The sequence below is a fragment of the Gobius niger genome (genome assembly GCF_951799975.1).
Source record: "Gobius niger genome assembly, chromosome: 1".
NCBI lineage: Eukaryota > Metazoa > Chordata > Actinopteri > Gobiiformes > Gobiidae > Gobius > Gobius niger.
This window is the reverse complement of record NC_136852.1, coordinates 49,308,363-49,325,043: the sequence shown is the minus strand read 5'-3', so window position 1 is coordinate 49,325,043 and position 16,681 is coordinate 49,308,363. Positions and strand designations below refer to the sequence as shown.

At 39.8% G+C, this 16,681-nt stretch overlaps 2 protein-coding genes across 2 annotated transcripts; one reads left to right on the top strand and one right to left on the bottom strand.

Moving 5' to 3' along the window:
• Window positions 1-1,888: 1,888 nt before the first annotated feature.
• anapc7 (anaphase promoting complex subunit 7) lies at window positions 1,889-8,121 on the bottom strand. The gene is made up of 11 exons (XM_079567928.1): window positions 7,918-8,121; window positions 6,529-6,715; window positions 6,299-6,418; window positions 6,047-6,158; window positions 5,778-5,931; window positions 5,532-5,674; window positions 5,306-5,423; window positions 4,923-5,119; window positions 4,269-4,493; window positions 3,985-4,135; window positions 1,889-2,958 (listed from the first exon to the last, which is right to left on the bottom strand). The coding sequence occupies exons 1-11, from the start codon at window positions 8,016-8,018 to the stop codon at window positions 2,769-2,771; spliced, it is 1,698 nt and encodes a 565-aa protein (XP_079424054.1). The 5' UTR covers window positions 8,019-8,121; the 3' UTR covers window positions 1,889-2,768.
• A 1,862-nt stretch (window positions 8,122-9,983) lies between these two features.
• LOC306970356 (ubiquitin-conjugating enzyme E2 G1-like) lies at window positions 9,984-15,948 on the top strand. The gene is made up of 6 exons (XM_079566306.1): window positions 9,984-10,136; window positions 11,773-11,875; window positions 11,973-12,070; window positions 13,479-13,657; window positions 13,925-14,032; window positions 14,330-15,948. Exons 1-5 carry the CDS (start codon window positions 10,094-10,096, stop codon window positions 14,009-14,011), a joined length of 510 nt encoding a protein of 169 aa, XP_079422432.1. The 5' UTR covers window positions 9,984-10,093; the 3' UTR covers window positions 14,012-14,032; window positions 14,330-15,948.
• The last annotated feature ends 733 nt before the right edge of the window (window positions 15,949-16,681 follow it).

The window sequence follows — 16,681 nt, the reverse complement described above, 5'->3', positions numbered from 1 at the left end:
AAAGTACCTTTAATCACTGGATTTTTACTCATCTAATTTAAGATGGTAATTTGCCTTTGTGTGCCCTTTAACATACAGCACCGTTTCAATGAGCTTCTGCAATGGTAAATGGTAAATGGTCTCAACTTATATAGCGCTTTTCCACCTACATTAGGCACTCAAAGCGCTTTACAGCAAGGATCCACTCACCCATTCATACTCTCATTCATACACCAATGTACGCAGACACTGGGGGCAATGTGGGTGAAGTGTCTTGCCCAAGGACACAACGACAATGTGCACTTTCAGGAGGTGGGATTCGAACCCCCGACCTTCCGATCATGAGACGACCCGCTCTACCATCTGCGCCACTGTCGCCCCGCAATGTCTTACGTTCCAGTGTTCTTTTTCACCAAGATCTTGTATTGATGATGGAAGAGTGTGACCACTGTGCAAAGCCTTCTCCAGCACATCCTAAAGATTCTCAATAGAGTTACGATATGGACTCCGTGGCGGCCGATCCATGTGTGAAAATGATCTCAATCCCTCTCTCCAAAAAATTAATATCTGAATTTGTTTAGATGTCTCAAAATGAGCGTGATCATTTTTTTATTGAGTTTTGTCAAGATTTAGTTGTGCATTTGACCGAGATCATTTCATTTACAGTATATCTTGAAATAAACACATAAGGACAGATAAATGTTTTATTTTACATTTTAAAAAATATGTACAAAATACTACAAACAGTGTTTTTGAAATGGTAACACTTCCCCAAGTTTGAGATACAGTCTGCAATTTTTACATGTTAAACTTAAGACACAATATGACGAGTGACAGTTACAGAAACCAGACACTTTTTACATGTTTTCAAACAGTTCCTCGCATTATTTTTGGTTAAAGATTTTACATAATGCAGTAACTAACGGAAAAGTTACAAGAAGGATATAAAGAATGTTAAATGTTAATCAACTTGAGAGTCCACCGTTGTCTGGGTTCCTTTTTTCTTTTTTTCAGAACTGTCTTATAAAAAAGTCACTCAACGAAAATACATGTTAAATTATGTTTGAAGCAAAGAAAATGCGCAGAAAAACTTAACATTTTCATGCTCTCAGTCGTCCAGGCGTGTTTCATAGTTTTCACAAACACTGGGAAAAAATGCCATCTCATTTTGGAAAAGTGCTTGAATTTACGCTGATTTTGAGTAGGTTTGGACTGTCTTGAACTAATAAGATGCAAATGAAACAACCACCATTTTAACTTAAAATAAGAGAAACAAACACTAACTCGTACACTTGTAATAAGACGAGCCCCCGATTTAAGACAAGATGGCATTTTTTCAAGTGAAGTCGTCAACTGGGCTCGGTCGTTTCCAGATCACTTTTAAAAAATACCTGCGACTATTGAAACTTTTATACAATTTTATAAAAAACTGTGCGTTTTCAAAGCAGTATCAGTCTTTCATAGTTTTTCAATAATGTTTTCAGAGACTTCAGCGACAAGTTTAGGGTAAGAAAGTCTCAACTTGGGTCACACAGGGAGTTTGTGCTTCTCCCTGTGTCTGTAATATTGATTTATTTACATGTATAGAGACAAATAAAATCACTATTTTACATTACATTGTTAGTGTCGAGTTTGACATTTTTGTAAATAATACAAAAATGAAACAGTGCTATAATTGATGGCGTTTGAGTTGAGTTACTTCCTTTTCTCCAGTCCTGTTTAGTCTTGGTAAGTTTCAACGTGACCCAAAGCTTCTGAGATGGCGGAGGGCAAAGTGACATTTACTATAAGCTCATATTTGGGTGTACATGGACGAATATAATGGAATATTGGAGTATATAGGTTAGATTTTCCTTGGTTCTTTTCAATAAAACGGTCAGCAATCCAGACTGTTTCAACACTTATTACAAATGTCATAAAAAGCGGACACTTGTTTGGCTGTGACATCATCTGCATAGCCTCTATAACGGGTAAAGAAACACTGGCTCCTTGTCTGTAACATCATCACAGTCTAGAGTCTGAATCACTCCGGCCTTTCCCACTTCCAACATCTCCTGTTTCGCATTTATATTTACTTTTAAGGGGAGACGACGGCAGGCACAACGTTATTTTTGGGACGAGTCGGAAGTGATGCTGCTTCATGTGGTATCGAAGTGATAGTAAACATCCGAGTACAAAATGATGCATGAACGCCTCCTCATCTCATATTTTCCACTGGAAGTCTATTTTGAACACGAGTTTCCGAGATGAGATGCCTCTAAACCTTTAGCCACAAAAAAAAGAGAAGTGATAATAGGTATATTTGCCCTTTAGCTGTTGCCTACACTATTGATTTAGCTAAATTCAGAGCCGGTGTTGCCTGTCTGTGGCCTGAAGCAACATTCCACTAAGGGGCTCAACACTTGAAAACAATGCACTTGTAATTACCACTTTCAAGTCAATGTCATTAATCTTGATGAAATATCTTGGCTTAATTATCCAGGGTGAGCTCCTCCAAAGCCGCATAGTTACACAAGTGTCTTCAAAGCATAAGTAGCTCTCTGATGTTTTTTTTTTAAAGTAAAAGTAGCTCAAGGTAAGTAAGGTAAGTCCAGTTGTTTTCATTTGTCTAGATTGAATTAAACACCTGGATGACTGAAAATAAACACCTTTAATGATTTTTCTCCCGACTCACCTGCAGCGTCTCGCCTTTAAAGAGCTGTAAACCCAGTGCCACTGTTTCTCATCATTGTTAAACAAAAGAAATCATTTGAACCCCCCTCCCCTTCCCAGTCCCGTTAAGTCCTGGGTCACTGCATCCCGAACCACTGCTCCTGGTCGCCCCACTGCGCCGCCTCGCTGTCGCTGCCCTCCAGCTCGCCCTCCTCCCCGCTGCCCTCCATGTCGTCCCCGTCCAGCTCCACCGTGGCGTCCATGGGACTCTCCTCCTTCTCCATCTTCTGCATGCCCTCCAGCGACTTCTGATCGTTCGGGTCCAGGCTACGCAAAGGAAACATAAGAGTCAGGACGAGGACATGAACTCGAGTCGCTTATGGCCCTTGTGTACAGTATGGTTGGAAAAGCAGTTAATGAATGTGAAAGCTTGTCTTCCTGTCATCTTTCAGCTGCATCAGAGCAGGTCAGTTTACCATCTTTTTGTAAACTTTTGCCATAATGCCAAACTGTTAGCCGCTAACTGTTGCTACGTCTTCTGCTTCGAACATTTGCGATCTCTTGTTCACGTGTTTGTGTTTACATGGTGGGGGGGGGGGTGTCTCCTTCTGCTTTTTGCCAGTGTGGCGCACATGGTGGCGCATCTAGAGGCACTTATTGGTAATACATCGGTGCCGGACAGGCTAAACGGGATCGCTTAAGAGTAGCTTTAATATGGTTTCTTTGAAAATGAAAATCATTGAGGATTCAGTTTCAGCCACTTTTTAATCTGAAACCCTTCCCAGTACTCCCCGCTCAACGCCATTCCCCTGGTCAGGAAACAATGGTGTACAGTATATCCTCCTTTCAAGGACAAGCATTAGACTAATAAAGCACTTTCTCTCATGATAAGCAGCAAGCTCAGGTGAATAATGTGTCTGTAGGAGTCGTCCATCCTGGATGAGGGTTCTTGAGTCATTATCTGTACTCTGTATTTGAAGTGTAGGATGTTTTGACTCTCATCCAAAAGGCTTTGTCAGCGACACCTTCTTTATGACTCAAGATCGCTCATCGGATGAATAACCAACTTTAACGACAGCTGGAACACAAGCCTCGGCTGGGCCGGGAAATGGTGCGACAGAGAGATTATATATGAACCAAACGCTACTACATCAGTTGGACATGCACTTCTTGAGGACTCTTACACATTACCTCCAACACTGAAAACAACTTCACGAAATCTTTATGTGAGATTCTACAAACTATTTGTTTGTGAATGTCAAATAAAAGTTTGTTGAGCATTTTGAGCTGACATTTGGACACCCTGCCGCACAGTCTCCACCTTGACATCTCTGGGACCTCGCCCTCTCTCACCTCAGGGCGATGCTGTACTGGTCCATGGCCTCCTGATAGTCGTTCACTGCCACCAGAAAATCTCCCAGCATCCTGTGCAGCACACAGTCGCTCTGATTGGCCAACGCATTCCTCAGCAGAGCAATACCCTCTTCATATTTTTGCTCCCGACCTGAAAAATATTAAGCACAATCACCACTGTCTGAGATTAGTAGATCACAAGGATTACAGATGTGAGTGGAATATATCTGTCAGTGTGGGGACATTTACACCCCCCAGATGTGGTACCAGCGGGGAAAACTCACTCAGCAGCTCGGCCTTCTTGACCACAGCCTTGGTATAGTCCGGTCTCTGGGCCAGGGCCTTGTCCAACAGGGTCTTGGCCTTCTCCTGAGTCACAGGGTCTTCCAGGCAGACCGTGGCCAGGATCGTGAGTGTCTGAGCGTTCGCGCCCAGTGTCTTATAAATGTTATTGGCCATCCCCATCGCCTCCCGGATCCCATTTGAAGCAAGGTAACAGTCGATCAGGCCTGCGAGCGGCACAGAGTGAGGATTACAGAGGGAAACAATCATCTTGATATCAAAAGACTCACACAATAATATAATTAAATAAATAATGGACTTTACAATATGTCAACATGTTTTCTACTTTGCATAAAGGCATTGTTTTGTTCACTGCGAAAAGTAATCTTGAAATCAGTTACATTTTCTTGAAATTTGTTGAGTAATTTTTTACTCTTAAATTAGGAAAAAACATTCACAAAAAACATCTTGTAAATTAACATTATTTTTGATCAAATTTTGAGTGCAATGAGATATTTTTCTTAATTTAAGTGCAAAAACTTTTACTTATTATTTGAGTGTAGCATCAGTGTACAGTGCAGTACAGTAAAAAAGGAGAGGGAAGACCAATACTGTATTTCTGTCTAAAACATGAATAACTCATCTCACAAAAGTACCTTCGTAGCAGTCGAGTCGACACGGAGCCAGGCGCATGGCTTCTCTGAAATGAATGATGGCCTCCTGCACTCGGCCCATGTTCCTCAGTGCTGCCCCCTTCAGGAGCAGCGCCTGGACGCTGTTACTGTTCAGCTGGATGGCTTTGGCCCCGAGGTACAGCGCCCGGGAGTAACGCTTACTGTAGAAACTGTGGCAACTGAAGGAAGGAGATACAAAATAATCAGTAACAATTGTAAAGAAGAAATGCATGCAAACTAACTCACAAGATTATTATTCTGAGTGCATTAGAATTCATTCATGATGCTTTGCTATGGCTACATTTGTATTTATTTATTAAATACTAGTCAGACAATAAATATGGTGTTTCAGTAAATAGATTCACCCAGAGATGACCCAGGGCTCGGCGTGTTGGTCTGAAATGTTGAACAATCGTCCTCCCAAAACTTCCACATCCTCTAAATGCCCTTCACGAGCCATAAGGTAACCGTAAACATCCATACCTGCAGACAGTAAATACAGCACATTGTTAAGTTAAGTTAATTAAGTGCTGATTTATCAGGATTAAAGTTCACAGTCCATAATTGTCAAGGTGAATTCAGACAACTTACCTTTAATTAAATAAGGGTCCAACATTTGCGCCTGCTCAAATTTGAGGATGGCGTTTTTTGTGTCTCCAGCTCTGAAATAGACATCTGCCAAACTGACCAACAAATCCACGTTATCCCTCAGCAGAGACTTCTTCTCCAAAGAGCTGAAACAGAAATAAGGTCAAGAAAGTAAAATTGGGGATTTTTTTTTGGTACAAAGATTAAATTAAACAATTCAAACTGTCATTTTTAGCCGATGATTCTTACCAGATGGTGTTGATGGCCCTCTGGTTGTCTCCTGTGTGGATGAAGGCGTAGGCTTTGATCCAGACTGAGAGCCAGTCCAGGTTCGGGATGGTCTGAATCACGTCCATCGTCATCGAAGCCACTTCCGCCCCTTTCACCGACAGCGAGAGAAGGCCTGAAGAAAAAAAAAAAGATGTTTAACAAGGCGAGGCAAGCTCACTTTTAAGATCCTACAGATAAAGGTCGGAACTGACTGTTACCGAAGCCTCCTGTAAAATCATGTTTCTTACCAATGATTGCATCAAGAGCGAGAGGGCACTGTCTGAGCACTTCTTTGTAGCTGGTCACTGCAGACCTCTCCTGACCTGCTTTCCTGTACAGATTCGCCAGCATCATGTTGATCTGAAAAGAGACAGACATTTAAGTTAAAAGAAGAACCTTGAGGACCTAATACATTAACTTATTTGACACACATTACTTGAAATAATCAACATAATAAAATAAAAAGAAGAAATAAAAATGACAACTAGGAGCTCGAGTACCTTTGGCGTCCTCTGTCTGGAAGGAATCCCATCAAGCACTGCTATAGCATCTTTATCCAGTTTGAGGATGGTGTAGCATTCAGCGATTTTGTACTTTACCTCAATTTCTGATGGCAGACTCTGCAACAGCAATACAGCTAAAATTTAGGGTAGGACTAGGGTAGTACATCCCTTACCTATGCAATGACATCAATCTATTCAAAAGTCCACCTTTGTGTCAATGCTCTGACCTGTGCTTGTAGGTTGGATGCGGCACCTCCGGCTGAAGTCCGAACTTTAGAGGTTTTGCTGAGGACTTTCCGCTGCTGGAGGGCCATGGTGTATTTACAGGCTGCGTTCCTGTACTCTTTGTCGTGGAAGATGGCGTCTGCGTGGTAAACCAGCAGCTGATACTTCTGCGCTGGTGTGAACAGCTCTCTAAAATCACAGTCAAGACACACAAATTAGAACAGAGGTAAAAGTTTAATTGTGATAAAACCAAGGACAAGATAATTTGAATAATGTGAATAATGTGCAATTTGACTCATTTTCCACTCGACGCACTATAAAAGAGTCGCAATTAGCAAATGCTACAATTATCTACAGTAAGTATATCAGAACTTCTGCCTCCATGGGGTCTCATGTACAAAATGAGACAATTTAATATTTTCCTTCTACAAACATGTTAGGAATTGCTTGATTCTTGTATTAGGTTAGGCGTTCATATTTCAGTCTCGTCTCATATGTTTATGCTCCTGTACATGTTTAAAATCTATGTTTTTAAACATAAATTGCAGGTGGTATATTTGTCAGAATAAATGCAGTTCGGTCATTTTCAAAATTCTACAACCTAACATCAATAAACTCTTCCATTTACAACACAGGTATACACAACAATAGCTTTCCCTTAAAGGCACACTGCGTAACTTTTTTGGACTACATACTGTTGCCATCAGTAAAAAACATGCTCTTAATGTCCAGCTCGACACAGAAAAGTGGGTAATCATTAATCAAAGAACGGGTTTGGATCAGGACCTAACCTGTTTGTATCTCAAATTCTACAGGCTTTAGTCACATCTCCATGGAGACGAGCTGGAGACGTACCCACTCCCGGTAAAGTTACAGTCAAGTCTTAGGAGAGGTGGGCCGCTCACAGCAAAAGCACATTTAGGACATATTTATCACACATCTGTCATAAAACAAGTGCTTGTATTTTATAAAATTCTACACAGTGTTTCTTTAACAAGATCATATACAACTGTTTTCCACAGTAGTAACATTAGTTTATCGGTTCATTTTACAGCAAGGCAAGCTAGATGCAATTGTATTATTAACAAATACATTACAAACACAAAAATTGACCCAAATTGTCCCCAAATTAATCAAATAAGCCTGGTAACATTTGCAAACGGTGGCAGCTTGTGTCAAAATGTCAACGTGGAAGAGAACAACATTACCAACATATCTTTACAACAAATCATAGCTGTCAGATTGTGTGTAACGTTATATGAATAAAAATAACTAAGATAAACAAAATATATATGGTTAACTGCGGCTAGGAATAATCGATTTGCACTAGTAGCAAACCAGAATTGAGCCTGATATTTTAGCTCCTCGCAGACTGTTCATCCTATACTCACGGATTGTTATTGCTCATCGTTAGCAACAAACTGCTCAAAAACCGGACATTGGAGTGAAGGCCAGCGGCGGCCATATCGCGTACATGGTCTATAACATTCATCTTGGTAGAATAAAAGAGATCTATCTACGTTCAGCTCCTGAAAATGTGTAAAGATTAGATTTGTAAACAGCTAATGCTAACAGCTAGCTTCAAACGTATCAAATATGGCGCCTAATGAACTTCCTCTTCCCTTCCGGATTCTGTTGCGTTCAGGAGCTCTGTTCATATTTTTGCAGTGAGTATTAAAAAAAGTTTAGTTTTTTTAAATAAATGAAAATAGCCAAATATGATAATTTTGTGACTGTGAGTGCTTTTTATCTACGTTCATTTGCATTTCAATGCGAAATATATAAATATATTCTTCACGTTGCTTATTTGAGTTATTTTTCATTTTCCCCTGATAGCTGTGAATGCATCTTGTTGCATCAGTGCTGCTAAAGGGCTTGAAATAAAAATAAATATATGTGTTTATGAAAAATGCAATACAAATACAAACTTCATCATTTCAGTGTTATTACAGTAAGTATATTAAATTGTGATATTATATTTCTAATAATAATAATAATAATAATAATAATTACAGTGGTTAGAGTTCGAGCCTCACAGCAAAAAGGTCCTGGATTGACTTCCCACCTGGACGGGGCCTTTCTGTGTGGCGTTTGTTCTCCCCGTGTCTGCTTAGATTCTCTCCAGGTACTCCATGGGGTACTCCCGTTTCCCCTAAAATCTGTTCCCTTCTAGGGCCAGGACTCCCCTGGAAATAAGATTCCTAATCACAGTGGGACTTTCCTGGTTAAATAAAGGTCAATAATAATAATAATAATAATAATAATAATAATAATAATAATAATAATAATAATAATAATAATAATAATAATAATAATAATAATCAAAAAATTAAAATTCTAACAAAAACTGTTGCCTAGACAAAAAGGTGCTTGCTAGAAGTGTTTTGTAAACTAGATTCATATGCACCTCTACTTGAGACAAGTACAACTACAGCTGTTTATAAGATGAGTAAAGAATACATGTAAAAGGATGGAGATACTGTAATATTTATTGCCTTTTGTTCCATCAGAGCAGAAATCTCTGAGTATCAGAGGTCAGAATTAGTTGAGGCGAATGATGACGGCTTTTATGTTTGTGAAAGAGGCCAGATTGAGAGGGTTTATTCATGTAGGGGAGAGATAGTGTTTATATGGGTCAAATGAGGTTGAGGTTAGAGTCAGCCGCCACACAAGAGGAAGAACATAGAGGTTTATCATGTGGTGTGACGTGACACAGTAAAGAGAGTTAATGGTCAAACTAAAATGGTAATAAAATGAATGAAAATGTATGTCTTTGTTTACTTTAAACTGTAGCCTACTTCATATTCCCTTCAAACACATTTGTGAATAAGAACTGAAACAAAGACACAATATAGCTGCTGTAAATCGACCGCAATCCATCCAAACTTTTTGTTATGTTAGATGCTTTTATTTTCAGTAGATTATAATATTGGTGAGGCCTACTCAATGAAAGTTTCACATTTTAAAGGCCCTATACCTGGTCTTTTTTGTGTTGTTTACAAACAATGAGACAGTGTGTAGATTTTCAATTTGATATGGAATTTCTATTTTGAACATCCCAATTCTTCACAGGGATGAAGTATAAACTGTAAGAGCGTTTCCCACCTTTCATGGAGCAGGTATTTTTCGAAAAACTGTTTACAATAAATTGAAGAGCAGAAATAATTTCTATTTAGTGAAATAGAAATTATACTACTAGGACACTACTGGTATAAGGCTTTTAACAGATGATTTGAGGAGTGCCCCTTTTGATGGACCAAGGAGGAAACTGTGGTGACAATTTCTTTGTTGTTGTTCATTCAACCCAAAGCCGCACAGGGCCCAGAGAGAGCAGCAGACACATAGAGATAGAGACAGAGACCAGACAGATAGCCACAGCAGAGCAAAGTCATTTGAGTTCATATAAGTCCATAAAGCACAGGCTGAACACAATTACAGCCGCGCATGCGCAGAGCCCGAGCCAGCAGCTGAACCTTGTGTCAAAACAGAGGCACAGCGCAGCGTCGTTAGCTTTGTTTTCAGGGCAATTTACTTCGTGCAAAGTGTTTCTGTTCACGTCCACGTACCATGACCGAACAATCAGCGCTACTCCTTCGAAAACAACTGGCAGGTAATGCTCACAATTCACTCTTGAGCCCAAAAAGGTCGATTTGAAAGCTGCTTAGCTGTCAGCCCCTGTTAGCTTTTCTTAGCTCCTCGGCGGCGCAGCTCTGTTTACGCCATAGGCTCCCCAGCAAAAGGGGACTTCTTTATGGCTGCATTTAACTGTTTATGGTTAGCCTGGCGATATTAAAACCCCACATGATGATCTGATCGCTTTGGGGACGTGTATATTTCTTGCTACTTTCATTATCAAACCTATATTGTGCATAAATGTCACTATGGATTGTGGAAGTTCGACATTTAGTGGAACAAAGGAATAATCAGTACCAGTCTCTCTCACGACTTAAAGCTTTATGCTGCTTCACCCTTACAAAATGCTACGATATCTACTCGTAATAAGCAAGAGATTAGGTTTCAAACACGTATGAAACGGTGAAGTCGGCGTCTGGTCACATATTTTGGGGACACGTCTCGAGCTCGCTGTCATCCGGCCCAGATTTAGCGCACAAATCAAAGTAATGAAACTCTTGGTGTCATTGCTGTATTTTGAACACGTACTTCCAGACTCCTGGCCGTGACAGCGGGGTTTTCATCCTCACAGCCTTTCACGCAGCGGCTCTCTTTGTATGAGTGATTGTGCTGACACCACGGTGCGAATAAAGGACGAGAACATTATGCAAAATGCGTATGTTTAGATATCGAGGGGATTCAGTGACCTCAACTTTTTATCTTCTGTCATAATCAATTCATCAGTCGCACAGTCATATCGTTTATAGAACTAGGGTGAAACAGTCTGCTAAATTCCTCAAAATGGCTAAGCTGTGGCTCTATCAGAAGATCAGGGCTATTTATGTTATATTATGACTTTGTATTCAGTTTCTCTTCGCCTATGCATTTGTTTATGTCTGTTGTGAGTTTGTTTTTTAACCTTTTTACTGTTTACCCTGCTCTGTGTGCACTGCCCTTTGGTCAACTGTGTTTTATAGGTGCAATGTAAATAAAGTTGGATTGGATTATTAATGATCATTGAACATTTTATACAAACACCACAAAACATCATTACATTGATTAATGGATTATTATCTAAAAGACTAAAGATGATACTAATGTTGTATAAAAGAGGCTTTTTTTTTTATCTTTAATCTGTTGCTAAATTTTAAGTTTATTTCTCTGGTGTTACTGTTACCATCCTTTTTAACCGTTTATGCCCATGAAGGCGATTGATTGTTCATGAGGAGCAAAACTAGATAAATCCAGCTAAAGTGCTTTGTACTTTTTAAATACATTTTATTTTGTGCTGTAGTAGAAATTAGGATGCAACCTGCATTTGCATTGCTTTAAATAATTGGTCAACAACATATGAGTTTTGATGATCAATTGTCGCAGGTGTATGACTCATGGAATAGTGTTATCAGATGAGTGACTCATCATTTCCAATAGTTTAAAAGGCCGAACATTTGCTGTTTTTCTCCCCGTGTTGTGCATCATGCGGCGCTATAGTGTGCATTAATATGAATCGAGCTTCTTTTTTGTGTGGTTGTTTGCTTGTAATGCCACAAAGCAATCTCACATGTTCAGGGGTGGCTTGTTTACCTGCATGTTTTACTGCTCTCATGTGCCTCATGCTTCACGTTTCGTCACAGAGCTCAACAAGAACCCGGTGGAGGGCTTTTCGGCAGGTCTCATCGATGATGACGATATCTACAAATGGGAGGTCGTGATCATCGGGCCACAAGACACTCTTTTGTAAGTCGCACCTGTTGCCATTCAGATATTACCTTTTAGCATTACAATTACAATTACAATTACAGTTTACAGTAACATTTCCTTATTTACGTTACAGCGAAGGAGGGTTTTTCAAAGCTTATCTCACTTTTCCGTATGACTATCCGCTGCGACCTCCAAAGATGAAATTTATAACGGAAATCTGGCACCCGAATGGTAAGTTCGTTTTTTAGGCTGTAAAGATCTTAGGCTGGTGCTCGGTTGCTGAAGATGATGAAGGGCGCAATTTTTATAATATTATATATTGCTGGGTAGGTTCATTTATACCTAATTTATACTGAGTACCGCTGCCTTGAAGGTATTACTGATTGGTTTGAAAGTGAATGGCTTACTCTTATTTATGGGCAAAAAGACAGATAAACATTCCCAAACATTTTGAAACATTTTTTTTTTTACCATAATCTTAATAGTAATTAATAATAGTTAATAGTAGTAATGCATTGGTTTTATATACCGCTTTTCTGGACTTTTCTTCCAAGGTCTGACAAGAGGCGGTATATTCAAATATAAAATTAAGTTTAATCATATGCTTTATATGACATTTTTCCAAGAACCCCCTGCATGAGCTCTTGCATAGCCCGTACCCCAACCAGGAGCTGTCCACGGATCTGAAGGTTATCGGGTCCTTGTGCAAGACACTTCACCCACCTTGATTTTGTATGGATGTGGTGGGTAGGCTAAGCTTACCACCAATTAAAGAGAGAATTAGGTTGGGCGATATGGCAATAAAAAAGAAAAGGAAAATATCTTTATTTCCTATGGCATGAATCTCAGATTTTGATAAATATTAAAGTGCGGAGGCTTGGTTAGTTAGCATAGCGCCTTTAGTTACCGTCCCGATGGCCTATTGGATGCTCCAGGATCAGTTTTTTTTTTAGCTTTCACTGCTGTTTGAACTGTATCCATGGTTACATATACATCCCGAAAACCCAACAGAAACACTAAAAAACCTGAAATAAACGTGATCCTGCAGCGTCATAGAAGTCACTGAGTTGGCAATTGAAGGCGCCAAGCCAACCACCCATACAACCACTGGGTCACTGGAAGGTCAAATGCACTCTAAAAGGAGTTTTTTCTTTTACATATAAAGAGGCACAGTGCACATTAAGTTTTTATTAAATACCAATTAATATGCATTTGTTTTAATAATATGGATCATGAACAATGGCATGAAGCTCTTCTCTACAGAACCATTTTCCATTTTCTTTCCCCAAAATCCAAACTTCACTCCACATTGAGCTGTAACTGCCACAGGATTGGCTGTCGACCTGTTGATCCGAAAGCACCAAACCAATCATTGTGGTCTGCGGTCCATTCGATCACAGTGCGACTGAAATATGATAAAGAGTGAATGAAACTGTTACGGGACGTTGAGAAACTGGAAAGGCGCTCAGAGTGTACAATTAATTCTCCCATAATCTCAAAGTTGTCGATGGAATCCGCATGCAGTTGTTGTGTCCTTGGGGGATCATTGATTTTACAATGCGGCAGCCACACCTTTGTCAGTATGCCCTGAGGCATTTCTTGCACATTGTAAATCTTATCCATGACTGTGTCCTTACAGTTGCAAAGAACGGGGATGTGTGCATTTCAATCCTGCACGAGCCCGGCGAGGATAAGTTTGGATATGAGAAGCCGGAGGAGCGCTGGCTGCCCATTCACACAGTAGAGACAATCATGATCAGTGTTATCTCAATGCTGGCAGACCCCAACAGCGACTCACCAGCCAACGTTGACGCCGCGGTGAGTCCTTTTTTTTTTTTAATTGAAGAGAGTTGGCTAAAGCTTTAAGGAAGTCTAGATATTATAGGGCATGTATACATTGTCAGAGGCTCAAAATGTTGATTAAAATGTTCAAGATGATAATGGATTCAAAACATTTTAAGCCACTTAGTCACTATTAAAACAGTGATTAAGATTTTGTAGGAATAAGCTTAGTAATAGAGAAGCCAGAACATGCAGTTGTTGAGATGGCTTTTGCTAAAGATGCTCCTCTGATGCTCCCCACAGAAAGAGTGGAGGGAGGACCCCAACGGTGAGTTCAAGAGGAAGGTGGCTCGCTGCGTAAGAAAAAGTCAAGAGATGGCGTTCGACTAGAAATCAACTGTAAATTCCAGGGTGAGTTCATTATTACGGATGTCCAGGGCTTGACGTTAAAGCCGACTCGGAAAATACTGGTACTGGCCTTACTTTACTAGATCTTCAAAAGACTCTAGCAAGACTGAAATAAGAAAAATGTGTACACTTTATTCTATGATGCATCTATTACAGAAACATCATTTTGCAATGTATTGACCCCTTTAAAAAAGACTTACCACAGAGGCCAGGGAGAAAAAAAGTTGACGTCAAGCCCTGCGAACAACTGCAGCTATTCTGCTTTTTTCATTGGGTTTATACAAGTGTGTTTTCTTCCAGTTTAAGGAAATGCCTTCTGAGGGAAAATTTCAAGCCTTTGCCCCTTGTTTTGCCAGTCAAAGGAAGTGGTTGTTTTCAGCCACTTTTCTGTGAACGGTTGTCATTTTCCGCAAGATGAGCCAATTTGAGATCCTTACCAGCGAAATTTACCTGTTTCCTTCCTGGAATTGTATATTTAATTTTATTTATTTTGAAATATTAATGATGTAAAATATGTCACTACTGTAAATGACTTGCTTTTTTATCTGCTGCTGAACAGTTTCTACTTTATACCAGGTTTCTTATGCAATTTAGGGTCAAGATTGTGTAAAACGAGGCTGTTGTCGTTAGGTCATCCCTTGTCCTCCTCTGCGAGTCTTCACTCCACAGCAGTCGTCCCAATTCATCCATTCTACGTCCTTTTTTTGAACTCTGTCGCTCCATCGTGGCTGCCTTCTCTGGCCTCGCCGCCTCATATCGGCTCTGGTGTCTCTGACATCTGTTCAAAGGGAGTTTTGTCTTCATACAGCTGTTCTCTGAGAATCGGCCTCCTGTTGGCATTGACGCCAGCGCACATCATTATTACGGCATATTCCTAACATGCATGAGATTGTTGTTTTTGTTAAATAGAATGGCTTCTCAATAGTTTTTGAATTCTGATTTCCTTCACGTCGATTTGCACCGGCGTGAATGGCTAACGGGAGGCCTGTGCCAATTTCTCAGGAATAACCTCAACTCAAACGTTATCGGTGTCTCTTTTGTCAATGAGGCCGACTTCTAATTTAACCCTCAAGAAATCGAGATGTCTGTCACTTGCTCTATCCATCCTTGATGTATTTACACACGAAACATCGACAACCAAAAACAGTCTGTGAATTTTGCAAAGCTGTGAACATGTCGCATACTGGTGAACTGCCATCTAAGCTTATACCTCCGTTAAACAAATCTAGATCATAGTTTTTTTTTTTCTTTCAATACAACACAGGGGGATACGGTTTCTCCACAGTAGATAGATAGGCAATAGGGTAATCGTTTTTGTTGTGGCACACCTTTTATCAGTCGGTGGGTAATCGTAGGTCACGTGTGGGCTTTAGGACAGTGGGTAGCTTCTTTCTCTCCCCAATTTCCTTTCACCAATTTGGGATACACTTAAAAATCTTAATATAAAGTATGTATTACCATTTGGCGTATTTTTTTAAATGACTAATATGTTTGGGTGGATACAATCGTTTAGTCACATCGTTAGTGTTAAGCCATTTTCGACATAGACTCCTAAGATTTGAAGAGTGGATTTGTGGCGCATGCAATCAGGTTCGGGTAGGCTAATATTGGTAAATCATGGTTTGATGTGTGTAGTGCATTAAACGCTGTAGGCATCACGTTTCGTTTTGTCTTTGGATATTTACCATGACCTCCTCCTGACCGGTGTTCACTGTTTTTTGCACAAATTCAGTGCGTTTTGAAATGTCATAAAGCAATACGCTCGGAATACAGAATGGTGTCTCCAGGAAATCCACCCTAACGCCATTATTATTATTATTATTATTATTTTATTATTATGTTGGGTTGTTTTTGTTTTATTCATTTTGTGTTGATGCAATGTATATTGGACATGATGCTCAATAAAGTGTGTAAACCAATGACTGGAGTCGTTTTGTGGCGGTTTTGCTTTTTGGAGTTGTTTGCAATACCCTATATATCAGTGGTTCTCTTTTGGTGCAGCTTTGAACCCCATTAACATGTTATGACAAGCTGAATAAAAGTATGAACTGCATATTATGATCTAACATTTGGTACTCTGTGGTATTTAACACCAAAATATAGTATTCAAGCGTTGACCGTGAGGCAGAATCTATTAAAAACAATGCATCAAGTATTTTAGCAAAGAACAAGGGGGTCCATAAGATTTTCTTCAATATTTACCTTCTTTAAAAGTGTAGAAATATCTGAATCTGTGAAAATGACTTGCTTTGGCCATAAATCCAGCTATATAGATGTTATTAGAAATTAGGATCATTGTGGATCCTGACAGCATCCCAGTTGTCCTAAACCACCAGTTGAGCATCACTGACTTAACATAATTTGACGTCTTACATCAAAGACTGCACCTACAGCCTTTTTGCAACAACCAGTTACTTGTTTTCTCTTTCCCAAAGACACACCAACAGTGAACTGGAGGGGATCAGGATTAAACTACAAACCCTCTGTATAACAGACAAATATTCCTATTTTTATTTTAAAATTCTGCACTAATGGCCTGTCAGACCACTTACTGTATTAAACAATCATGCTGAAATAACCACAAAGCCAAGGTGGTATTGCCCAAGGCAAGGGCACAAAAACGGTATGCACCACCCCCTTTTTACCATATTT

Bases quoted from the DNA above. Each gene is read 5' to 3' on its own strand.
- LOC306970356 (XM_079566306.1), top strand. From the start codon at position 10,094: ATGACCGAACAATCAGCGCTACTCCTTCGAAAACAACTGGCAG. The intron at 10,137-11,772 runs GTAATGCTCACA...GTTTCGTCACAG, and splicing joins CCTTCGAAAACAACTGGCAG to AGCTCAACAAGAACCCGGTG. The intron at 13,658-13,924 runs GTGAGTCCTTTT...TGCTCCCCACAG, and splicing joins CAGCCAACGTTGACGCCGCG to AAAGAGTGGAGGGAGGACCC.
- anapc7 (XM_079567928.1), bottom strand. From the start codon at position 8,018: ATGAATGTTATAGACCATGTACGCGATATGGCCGCCGCTGGCCTTCAC. The intron at 6,716-7,917 runs GTGAGTATAGGA...CTGTGATTTTAG, and splicing joins ACGATGAGCAATAACAATCC to AGAGCTGTTCACACCAGCGC. The intron at 5,675-5,777 runs GTAAGAATCATC...TTTCTGTTTCAG, and splicing joins AGGGCCATCAACACCATCTG to CTCTTTGGAGAAGAAGTCTC.